The sequence below is a fragment of the Lissotriton vulgaris genome, chromosome 5, assembly GCF_964263255.1.
Source record: "Lissotriton vulgaris chromosome 5, aLisVul1.2, whole genome shotgun sequence".
NCBI lineage: Eukaryota > Metazoa > Chordata > Amphibia > Caudata > Salamandridae > Lissotriton > Lissotriton vulgaris.
This window is the reverse complement of record NC_141693.1, coordinates 1,984,885,218-1,984,900,749: the sequence shown is the minus strand read 5'-3', so window position 1 is coordinate 1,984,900,749 and position 15,532 is coordinate 1,984,885,218. Positions and strand designations below refer to the sequence as shown.

General features: G+C 43.1%; 1 protein-coding gene across 1 annotated transcript in view; it reads right to left on the bottom strand.

Moving 5' to 3' along the window:
- Positions 1 to 9,394: 9,394 nt before the first annotated feature.
- Positions 9,395 to 15,532, bottom strand: part of RALGPS1 (Ral GEF with PH domain and SH3 binding motif 1) — a 1,949,641-nt gene continuing 1,943,503 nt past the window's right edge. Inside the window, exon 22 of the mRNA XM_086924714.1 lies at positions 9,395 to 12,862. Coding sequence (XP_086780840.1) covers positions 12,833 to 12,862 — 30 coding nt within the window. The 3' untranslated portion in view covers positions 9,395 to 12,832. The remainder of the gene's footprint in view (positions 12,863 to 15,532) is intronic.

Here is a 15,532-nt window from a genome sequence, read left to right as displayed (position 1 = left end):
TCTTGATGCATTTCTCAGTTTGGACTGTATTGAATCACCCCAACACCATGAGTGTTGGCAGAGTCAAACAATGATTCACAGAGAGACCGTGACGCCATTGACAGGGGATTAAGAGAAGCCTAGACGTTATCCACATCGCACTTATGCCCAGTCATCTGGTGAAACCATAGGTGCGTGCCTTGATGCCGGGTGAGCCCAGCTGCACCTATATGCCGATCCTCTATTGTCCCACGGACTACCTGAAGAGACTTAGCGGTGCTCTGTTCTGTCGTTTCTCCTCTCCCACAGGTTGAACTTGTTTGTTTCTTTTTAATACATTTTGAGAGGGATTTTCTTATTTTTTTTATTTTTATTTTATAAAGTTTTATATAGCGCGAACCAGATCCCAAGGGATATCAGAGCGCTTTACAAAATGATGAAAGGTAGAGTACTACTCCAGTATCGATAACAAAAAGAATGCCAAACAGTTGTAGTCACCAAAAAATCACATACAGGCGATACATAACGAGAAGAGAAAGAGAATACAGCTCCAGTAACGATATCAGATAATGATATGAAACAATTATAATCACAATAATCATAGACAGGTGGTACACAGCGAGTAATGCAATAAACAGGTCAATAAAAGGCTGCTACGCGGGCAAACCTTACATCCGAGAGGAGCAGAGAGCAAAAATACAGGATGATAAAAAGGATGTTAATCAAATCGGCCAAATTAAGGTAAGAATTTGTTCATGAAGAATCTTTTGACTTCAAGTTTGAAAGCAGTTATTGATGATATTTTGCGCAAATCCGGTGGGATTGTAGTGTCTTGTGGGACACGTTCCAGTGTTCCAATAAATGTTCCATGTAACCAGCTACTCCCTAAGGGTTGGCTTCCATACCCACCCCACAGCCTTCCACGACAGGTGTCATGAGTGACATGGGCCTGCAAATAAAAGGGGCACACGTGCCCTGGGCCAGTTCATGTTACTATGATTATGTGTCTGCGTGGTCATTTGTCCTGCGTGTGGGCACAGGGCCAAAGACACCACACCAAGGTGGTATTATTTCATCTGAATAAGGTTTTAAATTTCATCAATACTTCATGTGCAGAACTGCAACTTAAGATATGTTTTTTGCACAGAGCCTGCGATGTGTAATCTTTGTGGTATTCCACTTCTTCTGTCTGAAGTTTGGCATGTGTAAGAGAAGTTTCAAAGCTCTATCTCTAGTGATGTAGAAAATTAGAAATATTGATGTACATAAGCAACGTTCATTTCCCTTTTCCCACTCCTCTACCTGCACGCACCATGAATACCGTAAATTATTGACTGCATCCCTCTGCCAGCAAAGGCCTGTACCCATGTGTACATGACAGCCATTTTAGGCACCCTGGCCTTTTGCCCGCCTAAGATTAGAATCACCGGTTTCCCTTCTGCGTGTATTTGAAACCCCCCCCCCCCCTCTCTCTCACATGCATAAACCATGAAACCCTCTCCCTCTGCGCGACCCTGCCCTGAAAGGCAGCCCTTCTGCTTGACCCACGCAAACCCCCCCCATTCCCTTTTGAAGAGTCATCCTTCGCCTTAGCTGACGTAGCCCTCCCCAGCTGCACCTGACTGCCCCCGCTCTCTCATGTACGGGTCATAAGATCTCTCTCTCTCTATGCGACTCTGTCCCTGTGTCCACCCTGGCTCCCCCTCCCTTCTCCTCACATGGGCAAGTCATAAACCTTCTTCTTCTGCAAGACCCTGTCCTTGGGAGTCACGGCCACGCCTGACCAGCACCTCCTCTCCTTTCATGAATAACCCCTCTGTTAGTAAACCCTCCCTCCGCGATTGCCTGTCCACACATGTCTGAGGTCATCGCCTAAGCCAGGAGATGCTGTTTACTGCTCATTGTATGGAGTCACTCCTCTTCAAAGGACCCACTATTGATCCTGGCCACCCCACCCCCTGGGCTATGATCAGGCGCACACATCCTAAACAGTTGACGGAACACTCAGCTGCGTGATTGCCCTCCCCTCTTATCAGCAGGTCAAGGGTCCCTATTGTGAACATATGTGGGGTAGGATTGCCACGAGGATTATAGGGATGTCTTTTCTTTTGCGTCACAATGTCCTGATTGTAATGCCAAGTGTTTTGTAAGGTATAAAAGAAGACGTCTCAGCTCACTTGTTAGAGCACCTCCCGATGACATCTTGTTTCGTGTCTGAAATGACAGGCTCTCCTCATGAGAAATAAACTCTGTTCTTGTGATTCCTGCTCCCAGCGCCCGTCTCTTTATTTGGTAACTATTCAGAATGGGAACTAAGAGGCGACTTGCGCCAGCAGCCTGGGCATCGATAGTAATATGGGCTCCTGGTCCACAATTGGCGTCCCAACGCGGGGTCCATCAGTGACATAAGGTCCAGTAAGAGAGATCCAGACGATGAGGTGAATATCTAAATGATCGGAGTATACCTGCCTTGAGAGGGCCCTCGCCCGGCTGCCGATTGAATGAACTTCACCGATTCTGAACGGACCTCTCTCGAGTGACCTACTGTCCTGACTGGAATCCCACAGGACTGCTGCGGTAAAATCATGGAGTAAGAGAACGATCGGGCGCTGGAAGGAGGAAGGCGAAGAACTGCCCACACGGTCCGGTCCGGGTAAGGTCGCGTAAATGCGACAAATTGTGAAATGATTGTTTTGGATAATACTAGTATTACGCTTTGTTGAAACCCTCTGGAGATTCACCGTCTGCAAACGGAGAAACAACAGGCTCTCCCTTTGCAAGCAGTGAAGGATAGGTAACGCAGACTTTTGTCCCCGTTGTAATCCGTCGTGCCTATCTTCCTCCCCCACTGTTTCCCGAACTGTCGTTCGTGGATTATTGTCTGGAGATTCTTTGTCTACAAACAGGGAAGAACAAGGTCTCTCTTTGCAGGTAGAGAAAGAGTGGGTAACGCAAACCTTTTCGCACCCACTTATTCTCCCCACTGATTGTTTGATTGACCGTACATTAAGTGTTCGGTATTGGTTCTTTTGAGGTATTCACCGCCTGCAAACAACGGAGAATAGAAATATTCTGTCTAGTCTTTGCCCGCCGTGATAAGATAGGTAGTGCAGACTTTTGTCCCCGTTGTAACCCGTCATGCCTATCTTCTCCCCCCTGATTGGTAGCCTGTTCAGCCCGGACCGCTTATTAGAGATGAACCATCCAGCTCCACTGGAGGGCACACCTAATAAGGACATGTTCATTAAGTGTGGACTAGTCGCTATAGCTTATAATAGGTTATGGCATAAAAATACAAGAAAAAGAGTTGAGCGAAATCAGTAGGCCACTGATGAGTTATCAACTTCGCTAAAAATAAAATAAGAAACGTTAGAAATAACCCGCAATAAGAAACATAAATGAGAGGGATTTTCTTATTTTATTTATTTTTATTTTATAAAGTTTTATATAGCGCGAACCAGATACCAAGAGATATCAGAGCGCTTTACAAAATGATGAAAGGTAGAGTACTACTCTAGTATTGATAACAAAAAGAATGCCAAGCAGTTGTAGTCACCAAAAATCACATACAGGTGATAAATAACGAGAAGAGAAGGAGAATACAGCTCCAGTAACGATATCCGATAAGGATATGAAACAATTATAGTCACAATATTCACAGACAGGTGGTACACCGTGAGTAATGCAATAAACAGGTCAATAAAAGGCTGCTACTGGGGCAACCTTACATCCGAGAGGAGCAGAGAGCAAAAATACAGGATGATAAAAAGGATGTAGAGTTAATCAAATCGGCCAAATTAAGGTAAGAATTTGTTCATTAAGAATCTTTTGACTTCAAGTTTGAAAGCAGTTATTGATGATATTTTGCGCAAATCCGGTGGGATTGTAGTGTCTTGTGGGACACGTTCCAGTGTTCCAATAAATGTTCCCTGTAACGAGCTACTCCCTAAGGGTTGGCTTCCACACCCACCCCACACCCTTCCACGACAGGTGTCATGAGTGACATGGGCCTGCAAATGAAAGGGGCACACGTGCCCTGGGCCAGTTCATGTTACTATGATTATGTGTCTGCGTGGTCATTTGTCCTGCGTGTGGGCACAGGGCCAAAGACACCACACCAAGGTGGTATTATTTCGTCTGAATAAGGTTTTAAATTTCATCAATACTTCATGTGCAGAACTGCAACTTAAGATATGTTTTTTGCACAGAGCCTGCGATGTGTAATCTTTGTGGTATTCCACTTCTTCTGTCTGAAGTTTGGCATGTGTAAGAGAAGTTTCAAAGCTCTATCTCTAGTGAGCACACTGAAGCTGGGCACCTCAGCTTTTTTCTTGACAATAAGCTTAACACCTTTCAAGAGTTCGCAAAACCATTAAAAAAAATCCCAAAGGGGGTGTGGCCAACTGCTGATGGAGGTGACTGCCTGAACGGGAGCTACTCTCCCTGGCCGGTAAAACCCTCCACAATCTGGGCGAATCGCCTAAGCCGCTGTTCCAGTCCGCCTGAATACGCAATGGACTGTCCCCGTGGTCGCAATGTGGCAGGCTGGAAGGATGGTTCTCTGGCGGAAGGATGAGAAGCCGAGCCGCGTATTGAGAGGGTGAGACGAGTGCATGAATGTCACAGCCTGGTCTGGACTTCGCCCAGATGGTTGCGCCTCTTTTGGGGTGCGCCTTAGAGAGCAGATACCCTCTTGGAGGAAGGCGCTGCGAGGCCCGCTGAGGGTGCAGGGGTGGGGCTGGCACCAGTAAGGACCTAAATGCTCCCGTGTTGTGGCGGGCCTGGACTAGAGATAACCGACCGGAATCCTCACTACTGCATTCATCCATGCTAATATTGTTGTAATGGAAGTGCGGCAAGTGCTTGATTTGTCAAACAATAAGTCCCAGGGCCCTCGTCAGGAGGCCACTGCAGCTTGCACCACCCATTGCCCCTGCCAGCACTTCCAGTGAGGGAACCAACACCACTACTGACCATCACACTCCTACAAGTGTGACAATTCGGACTATTCCAGGCCCTCATAGCTATAAGAATGGATTGGGCAGCAAGTATTAGTGTTTATAATGTATATTTTATGAATAAACAACTGTGGCAGACTCCTATAAGTGCTGGTGTTGATCAATAAGTGCTGGTGCCGAGCACCGGAAACCACCGCCTCAAATTAAGCACTGAACCCCACCGCCACAGGCCCAGATGACATGGGCCCTTGGTCTGCCCTGTTGTCTCCACTGCTGGTGGACTACAACCAAACAACCCACCGGAGTACAATCAGAACATAATTTAACAATCATCCACAGCACCGTAGGGGACGGTCAATGGTGGGGAAAGTAGACCCCAAACAATCCAGGTTAACATTTGACTATCGCTGTGATACTGGAATCTGTACTGGCGCTGTACAAGCGACAGAGGCATGGGAGTTAACTGAAGATTCGGACAGATGCACGGCAGTCATGGAGGTGGATGACAGCTGCCACAAATAAACTATGAGCTAGGCACCCATACACCATGCATGGTCCACCTGAAGACCCCCATATATGAGCATGATACCGCATGCAGGGTCCACCTGAAGACCTCCATATATGAGCATGATAAGACATGCAGGGCCCACCTGAAGACACCCATATATGAGCATCATGACTGCCTTGATGAAGCAGAGCAGAGTCTTGATGGGTGAGAAGACCCCACGGAATTCAGAAACAAGGTCACCTACACAGAAGTAGTGATCTTCGGCAAGGGCACCTCACCAAGGATGTACTCAGACCCACATCCAGCATCCACGCCAGGAACCTTCAAATCCTCATCAACAGCTAACTGGACATAACCGCAGATGTTAATGCCGTCACTGCATCCTGAAGATGCTGAGAAAGATCTGTAAATTGCTCTTAAGCAACACTAGAAAAACAATCACTTTCGCCCTAGTTACCAGCAAGGTGGACTGCAAGAACACACTCTATGCCGAAATCACCAAGGAACTCACCAGAAGAGTACTAATCATCTTAAAACTCAGCAGCCAGCCGCATCCTCAACCTGAGACAGAGAAATCACATCACACCACACCTCAGAAATCTCCACTGGCTCAAGATACACAAACACGCTCATGTCATACTACTCATACACACATTCAAGGCACTACACAGGTTAGACCCCACCTACCGGAACAGTCACATCTCCTTCCAACAACCACCCAGACACCTCCGCTATGGAGGACTCATACTCGCACACATTTCATGCATGCACAGAACCAGCTCCGGAGGAGAGGTGTTCTCTTACATCACTCCTAAAGCATGAAACGACCTCCCCGGGCAGCTGTATGCACACAAACCTGCTCAGTGGCAGGATACCATCGCAGGTGATAGTGCGCTTTATAAATACACATCACACTATCAGACCCACAGCAGAGGTCCTCAGGGTCATCGCTAAAAATGAAGACCTTGAATCGCGCTCTCAATGCAAGAATCTTTGCATACTCGGCATTGCTGAGTGCACAAACAGGGACAAGATGGGGGCTTTCATTCAACATCTTTTCACAGAAATGTTGGAGAAAGGGAACCTTTCACAGTGCCTCATGGTTGAGAATGCCCATAGATTCATTGGGCCTAGACCCCCCTGAGTGCTCCTCCACACCCTGTCAATGCAAGACTTTTGAATTATAGGGACTGCAATGCAGCTCCCTTGACTTTTACAGAGTTGTATTTACAAGGCAAGAGTTCTCCATTTATCCTGACTTCACGTTGCTGTTGCTCCTGCAAGGCTCGGGGGTGCCCTATGCCTAACATGCTGCATCACTCATTACGCCTGATTCAAGCAGGCGCAGGGTTTTGACACAGCATGGCCATAAAAGTGCCTCAGTAAAATCTTGTAGATTTCACTGCGTCACTTTTACGAGGCGTACCTGCGAGGGAACGCCCACCCTGCGCCGGAACGCCCACATGAAACCTACGGGTGTACAAAGTGTAAATACGGCGCAACATGGCGCATGGTTTACGCAGCCGCTGCATCACAGAAATGACACAATGGCGGCGTAAATGTGTCGCAACGGGCTTGTAAATCTGCCCCCTGGTCAGAGCCCTGGTACTTAAAATTGTACTTATTAAGCAGGACACAATCCATCAATTACTTTCCCCAAACATTCTCGGACCACTCCCCAGTTATATTAAGGTTTTCACTACCGGAACCCTAGTGTTTTCCTCTGTGGCCCTAACGGATCCAGTATTTAGACCAGAAATGGCGAAAGCAATTGAGGAATTCTTTGGCACCAACATATGCTTGGTTTTGTCATACGTCACTATAGACAGCAGACCACTTCTACCTGTCCTGGGTGTAAGAATGCCCAGATGCAGGAAAATTATTTAAACAGACTGAAGAACACTCTGGGCCATGTAGTCACTAGCCAGAGGAGCAGGATCAGTGCTTAATCTGTAAATAAATAAGTGGCAGGGCCCTCGTCAGGAGGCCGCTGCAGCTTGCACCACACATTGCCCCTGCCGGTGCTGCTATTGACAGTACCAAGACAACTACTAACCCTCACACTCCTACAAATAAATAAATAATAAATCCCAGCATTTGTAAAGCACACAGCTACCTCTGGAGAGGTGTTCCTGTACTGAGGGTCATCGGGAAGATTAGGTGAGCTATCGCCCAGTCACATGGTGCTGGGTTAACCTGCCACCGGCACCGGGGATTGAACCGTGAACCCCGTTGTCCAGAGTCAGGCACCATGGCCGCTGAGCCACACCTCTTCAACTGAGGTGAGGCCAATCAGACTGTTCCAGGCCCCCAAAGCTAGAACAAGGGCTTCGGAAGCAGTTATTACTCATTTTTATGTATATTAAACTAATAAACAACTGTTGTTGCACTTATTTGTAAAATAGACAAACAGTGCTACCATGTGACAGACTGTCCTCAGTGCCGGTGTTGACAATTAAATGCCGGTGCTGAGCACCAGAAACCACCGATTCAAACTAAGCACTGACAGGCTGCGCCAATATTTACTCCCCAGGGATGCTGGTGGTTACTAACTCAGCTCTATCCCTGACTATGGACAAATCGGGACAGCACACATTGACGCGGCTGGGTCTCCACAGGCCTGGAAAGCTATTTATGGACAGAAGATTCCTGGCCCCGGAACAGTTCAAATAGCTGTGGGTGCTGGACATGTTTGCCTATGTTCAACTGAGGAGAGCTGCTGCATCTCATTGGACTGTCTTCCCACAGGAACCCGGGGAATTCATCCCACTGATGCAAGTGTACCAAATTTTCAACACCAGAAGTTGGGTCGCGAGACTCTACAGGTTGATAAATGAGAGAGTCTTGCTTACTAAAACTCACGTCGAACATAACTGGGTGATGGATTTGGGGACCCGATATCTGACAAAACCTGTGGGTATGGCAAACCACACAATGATCTGCTAGCCAAAGACATAGACTAATACTTTACAGCTTCCTGAGCAGTTGATACTGTACTCCGCAGAGGCTACGTTGTATGCACCCATCACACCTTGTCCCAGATGCTGAACAGACTCAGCAGATTTCATTCACCTAGCAGAGCACTGACCTCCCATGCATCATGTTTGTTTGGAGATTGTCCGCACAATTAACGAGATAGCCTCTACTCAATCAAAATTAGAGCTCCCAGTTTTCCGTTTTTACTGATTTTTACAGATAAATACAGACCGAAAACAAGGTGCTTCCTTTATATATATTTTTTAATGAAAAAATACAGAAAATTGTGCTTCTTTTGAGTGCCTTTTCATACTGTCTTTAATTAATTCCAGCCAAAAGGCTGAGCAGGTAGATGGCATGAGGAGTTAAAAGGAGAATGTGGTCTAATTAAATAACAACATATGTCAACATCCATTTGAAGTATAAGGTCAATATTTACCTGAGGGTGTATTGTTATGTTATATTTGGCTGCTTAGTTTGCTAAACCACGTCAGGTGTCAAAGCGTGAGAAAATATTTATAAGTTAAATAAATGTGGAAATATACCGTATTAGAACTTCATCTATTCAGAGAACACAAAATAAATATGGACAAATGCTGACAAGACGGGCAAAAAAGAAATATGGATAAATACAGACGGAAATGTTAAAAAAAGAAATACCATAAAACCAGGAGTCCTAATCACAATGTACTGCACTTCCCTTCCACTTGTGATAAGTGGCTGATTTCCCCCTCCCTGAGAGAAAACTGGGTGTTTTCTGTCCTGGCCAGACCTACCACCGGGCTGTGCTGACCCCCTGAGCCCCACCTCTTTTAACCGATTTCTCAATGCTGATGCTATAAATGTTTACCTGTTTGTGGCTTGGCCCCCTTTGTTTTATATATGCATGTTGGTAATCAAGTTTGTTATCTGTGTACCAAAAAAGAAATAAAAAAAAAAACAGATTTAATAAAAAATAAAATCACAACAGGTCTCTGATTTCTATTTTTAATGTTTCTGATATATTAATAACTTTCCAGCAACTGACTTTAAAAATTCAGTAAATTCCACAAAAAATGTTAATTTATCTCGCAAAAAACAGTTCTTTTACATTAATGTATTGAATTAGTGAAACAATCATGTTTTATGTAACAAGCTGAATAGTACACCAACTTGGTACAAGACTGAGGTAACAAAATACATAGCAAAACAAAAATAAAAGACTCCTACACAAGAGTTAAATTTCAGTGGTTATTATGTTTGAGACAAATTCACAAGAGATATACAAAGAGTCTATACACAAATGGCATGCAGTGGTGCCTGCTTCAAAGTACAGCCAAAGATAGTGCAACATTTTTCACAAGAATAACAAAAACTCAGTTGTAGAAATCAGCTTGCACGGAAGGTGAGAAATAGGGAACGGCTTAAAAAGTACTAAAGAAGCAGCATGTAGGTGCTTCTTGGAACCACATGCATTTTGGCACAAAGTGTGTAAAGGATCCCAAAACACAGTTTTAAATAAATTATTAATAAATATTGCTGCATACAAATGTAAAACATGTTAACAATTCTTAAAAATTCATTACCAAACGAAGATTCCTCACATATGTTTGAAAAGACTATTCCAGTTGCTTACTAAGACTATTCCAGTTCATGTTACTGCCACATGCTCTCACACATCTAATTTATTTATTACACTTTAAATAAATGTTAACAAAAAAGAATAATTAAGGGAGTTATGTAAAACAATACATCATTTGTATCTAAAGGGATATGCCATTTTGTGTCTAAAGTGTTATGCCATTATACACCTTTACCAACAAAATGTGGTAGATATGACTTATTTTCGATTTGACAACCCATTACCTTGATTGTAAGTATAGACCTGCATAATCATTCCAATACTTTCAAAAGAAATTATCCCAAGCAGAGTAAACTTAAAGTAGCAGGGAGGAAGCTCTTGCTTTGACTCTGCTGATTGGTATTTTCCTTACAGGACTCTATAGTATACATGTAGACTGCTAAAATAAAGTCATAAAGCAAAGGCTATTTAGATTCAAAGAATATAAAAACATATATTTGTCGGTGGTGAGCGGAACATTAGCACAATTCTCTATTGTCTTTCCTAATGTGATTGGAGTATATCTTTGTTGTTCCTGGAAATAATTCAATTCCAGTTGAGGTTCAAAATACACACCATTACACATGCTGCAGGTAGGTCTTAGTTCACTCTCACCTGATTATATTTCTTAGGCCTAATTTGTTAAAATTGTTTCAAAATTCTTAATCTATGAAAATATCTTGTCACCACTCAGAATGCAACTTTAATTATTATTTTGCTGATAAACTCAGAGAACCCAGATCCTAGGCTCAATTGCATAAATTGGGGAGATAGGACCACATTCATAAATGGGAATCCCAGAACTGTTAGTTTTAAGATGAGCGCATTCATTTCTTTATCGAGGTTTGATATGTTTTTTTCATGATTCATACATTTAATGGCGTTTTGTGGTCTAATGGTGGATATGAAATGTATGTGACAGTACTCAGTAGAGTACAGACGTGGAATCTTCAAATTCATTAAATAGACATTTTTATTTTTATTTGCATGAGACAAAACTGTTAGCAGATGTGCTATTTAATACTTACATGTGAAAGCAACATGGCAAAACACTTATTCTGACATGCTTTTCAGTGCATGTTTTTTTCTGCAAAACTGCAAACATACTTCATTGTTTTATATTCTTCACATTTTTGTAAAGTGCTTTCATTTCAAGTACAACAATGTTGGCAATTTAGTGGAATTTAGTCCAACATAGGGGTGCCATGGGGGTATTGGGGCTCTACTCAGCTCTCCTCTGGAACTCACATTTCCTCCAGAAATGTAAGGGTTATTTATTAGAATTGTACTCTAAATTATGAGTTATAGGCCAATTCACAAGTATTTATGAGTACATAAAGTATTACTACATGAGTACTCTTTCACATACTCTCACACGAACTTGTGATTCGGCCCCAAAATGACCAACTCCCTATTAGCAAAAGTTCATAAAGGGTCCAACTTTTTCGATTTGTGCTACTTGTGTATGAATATTGCCTATATATTCCTATTTCAGCTGTTTTGGGTCTAATTCACAAAGGCTTGTAAGAGTACATAGAAGAGTACTACAGAGGTACTACTTTACTTCAAGGTGTCTTTGTGATTAGCCTCATCATTCCCTTTCCAAAACAAGCATTTTGCTATTGTGTAGTCAGAGCAGAACCCACAGCTTTCAAGTGGAAAGCCCAGATTTAAAAGGGAATCAAAGATATGCATTTGAAAAGAAAACATGATTGATATAAACTCAAAATCTGGAACAATCCGTGGCACAAAAATGAGTGCATTAAACAATGACACACTGGCTTAGCATTCATTTGCTTCTTAAAAGTAAAATATGTGAGCTCATTGTTTTAAAGGACAGTTATTTCTTATATATCTTAAATACTAATATAGTAAAAATTAAAAATGTAATTGCAAAACAGCTAACATTGCAAATTCCTCATGAAGGATAAGCACAAATCCCAGTACCATTTTTAATTGTTTGGCTAATTAATTCTATTATGTTCTGTCAAAATTGGCACACAACATTATGGGAAGGTAGATTACGTTTCAGAAATTAAGTAAAAGTGAGAAGGTAGGTATAGCAGACTTATAAAAGTACCTAGTTCAGTAATTATTACATTGGCATGATCACAACACAGAAAAGAAAGTTTTCCAGTAGTTTCTTTTGTGCCAAAATACAAAACACACCAATTAGCTTAAACATGAACAGCTGTATCATCCCACCTTCTTTCTTACTTTTTTTTTTTTTTTTTTACAAAATATGCCTCCCAACTTAGTGCACCTCCGATATAAAAACATTGTTCATCTATGTCCTATTCTAGTTGACACTTTGCAGCAAGTTAACACTGTCAATATTGATTATAATGTGCATTAGAAATAATTCAAAACCCAACATGGGCTAAAAGTTGTTCAGTTACATAAGCAGCTTTACAATAAAAATAACCATTTAAAAAAAGAATTGGCAGAAGATGTGATGCACTGTTTGTGGCAGACAGCTCTTTGAAACTGTCCATGGCCACTCTTTAAAAAATCTTTGTTATACATATCCAACATCCTGCTGGAGACTGCATTGAAGACTTCTTCTCTTCAGCTGCGCCAGAGGATATATCCAAAACCTGGGCACAATATTCACATTCAGCTTTAAAGATAAGAGTCATAAACCCTTTCATCTTACAAAGAATAGCGCTGTGGCATCCTTCTTTCGCCTGGCAAGCGGCAGTCTCTTTTCGCTTTCTGCTTGTCTTTTGTACTATTCCCATTTCGTCGTTTGGCACTTTAAGCTACAAAGCCTAATGTAGCAATACGGTTGTCATTCAAATTGAAGAAGGCTCATTCAAATGACATAAGGTTAGCTGGTACCTGCCAAAGAAGCAGAAAGTGGAAGGCAATTAGATCCATATGTTTTACTGATCCATGTAAATACTTTATACTTCAATGAAATCTATGCCATTTCACACATTTAATGGTAGTTGAGGACCATGACTTTTCAAAGCAGAACAATTGCCTTAAACTGTATTCCCTTCTTAAAGTGAATGCACGTCAACAAACTCTGGGCACTGATAAGAAGTTGCAGGCTTTTACTTTAGATTGTCTTATGCAGAAATTGTACATCTAGACAAAAACTATTAAACTAGACAACAAGACAATTACACACTTTTGAGACACCAGAAAGAGAGAGCGGACCCATGCAAATGAGGGAATCTCTTTTCCTCTGTGCCTGCACCATATTAAAGCCATGGGCGCAGATACAAGCAGACCCTTAGGAGTGCACCACAAAAAGGTGGCACACTGTCATTGCACATCCTGAAGGCATCCCATGGACCACCCAGCAGCTGTATATGCAGTTTGCCTTCGATAGAAACTGATTATGAACTACCACCTGCCCCAAAGTAAAATGTGCCCAAAACAGCCAGCTCCTTTCTCGGAAACTTCATAGCCAATATTTGCAATTAAAAAAACACAGTTAGGGGGCGATTACGATGTCGGTCGGAAAGCCTCTGACAGACAGTCGGATTCTCCTAGAACGTGTCAGAATTCTTCTGACCGACTGATTATGATGTTCGCGTTCGGAAGGTAAACTATGTGGTCATTCTAAATCAGTTCCAACTGGCTCTTGAAGTATACGTGTCGGTCGGAATACATCCAACAGCCATATGGACAATGTTTCCGATCTCACAATTACAATGTTGATTTCCAACACCCTTTCCGAGTTGGCCTGTCCTACATGAAAAGGCTGCCAGAAAGTGACTTTCGGGGCCCCTAGCAGGCCTGCTTCATCCTGAGGCCATTGGTTCGTGGCCGAGGGGACACCTTTACCCTGCAGAACACTGCACTGTGTGGCAGGCACCATGGGGTGCAAAAGACAGAGTGCAGGGTTTTCCACACACATCCCCATTCCCAATAGGAGCCTATGTTATGGCCAGTTGTTGGATGGAACACGGGCTCCGATAGGGAGCAATGAGACCCCAACCGAATAGTGTTTGGTTGCATTGTAATTGCTCAGGCCGAACCGCCAACTGCAAGTCGGTCGGTGCCGATTCCAAGCCAGTGTCTGCATCGTAAAGAGGTCATTATTACTCATAGAAATGTGGTTATGTGACAATGTGAGGGAGATTTACTGCAACAAAGGCTCGCTTCCTGAAATTGAAGAACCAGAATTTAGTGGTGATATCCTAAAGAATCTAGGTCAGGCGCAGTCACTAATTAAAGTAAACACCATCCACACCCACCAATCATGAGGCCAGGATGCTTCTCCAATCACTGCTAAGTCTTCGGGAATGTCAATGAGTGGGACAGTTCACAACTGATAAACACCAATGTATGTACTAATTAGCAGGATGAGTAGGCATTTATGATTTTATGTAATACATGTAGATGAATGTTAGGGAGAATCTTCTGGTATCCTGCCAAGCAGGCACAGCCATCGGATCCCACAGACATGAAACTTCACCGACAACCTTGTGGTGTGTTTTCCAGGGGAAAAAAATGTGAACTTTGTTTCACTGTCGCCAGTGCTATGAAAGGCTGAGGCAGGCATTTTTCAAGTCGGTGAAAAGAGATGTCCATCTTGGTAGGTGTACTGTGCTCACTGTCTCCAGTGCAAATTAATTCTGCCGGGGAACACAGCAGCAAAATTTATTAGTAATTCTGCGTTACAATCGTAATGAGGAATTACTAAATTCCTCCTATTCCACCACCGTAATTAAAAATTCCACCCACCCCTACTCACCACAAGGGAGCCATCAGGGGTCAGGTGACAGATGGACAGATTTTAGGTTGGAAAATGTAAACTTTCTAAAAGTGTAATTTACAAAATAACAATAACATTTGGATAGACCATTAAGTTGGAGTTTAAATTGGTATTATAAAAAGTCATTGGTCCATTTTTAAGTCGAGCATAGCGGCAGCACACATGCGCTGCTCGCTCTGCAAGGCATGCAGTAGTCGTGTATGCTGTGGAAGCTTCGCCTTCTCTCCGTCCATATTTTTGATTGGCTGGTGTCATTGTCCTTGGTAAGTGCTGGCTTCCGATTGATAAGGAGACTTGTTAGTCCCTCCTTGTTACCGCCCTGTCGTCATTTGTTACCTCCCATGAGGACTGTATCTTTTACTTGTGGTGTTACACGGTCTGCTTCATAAGTCGGTAAGCACTATTTTTATTTGCAGCGCGGTCCGCTTTCACTTTAGCGGAAGTGCTTGTTTATTTCATAAATTTTCTGTGATGGCCGAAAGGGAGCGTTTCTACTCATCAAAGGATGTATCCTTATGGCTAGTTCGGGCGACTTCAAAGCTGGAGAACCGGGTTCGATCCCCGGCAATGATGCTCAACATCCCGTGATTCCGGCCAAATCTCGTAATCTTCCCCATGCCTTACAAAAAATAAATGTGTCCTTGTGCAACTAAACTGGTGCTATGTAGAGCGCTCTGATTCCCGATATCTTCAGGTCTGGGCCACGCTTTATAACACACACAAAAAAACAAGCATTTACAATATAATAGGCCTCGCATTTACGCGAGTTTGAGCTATTG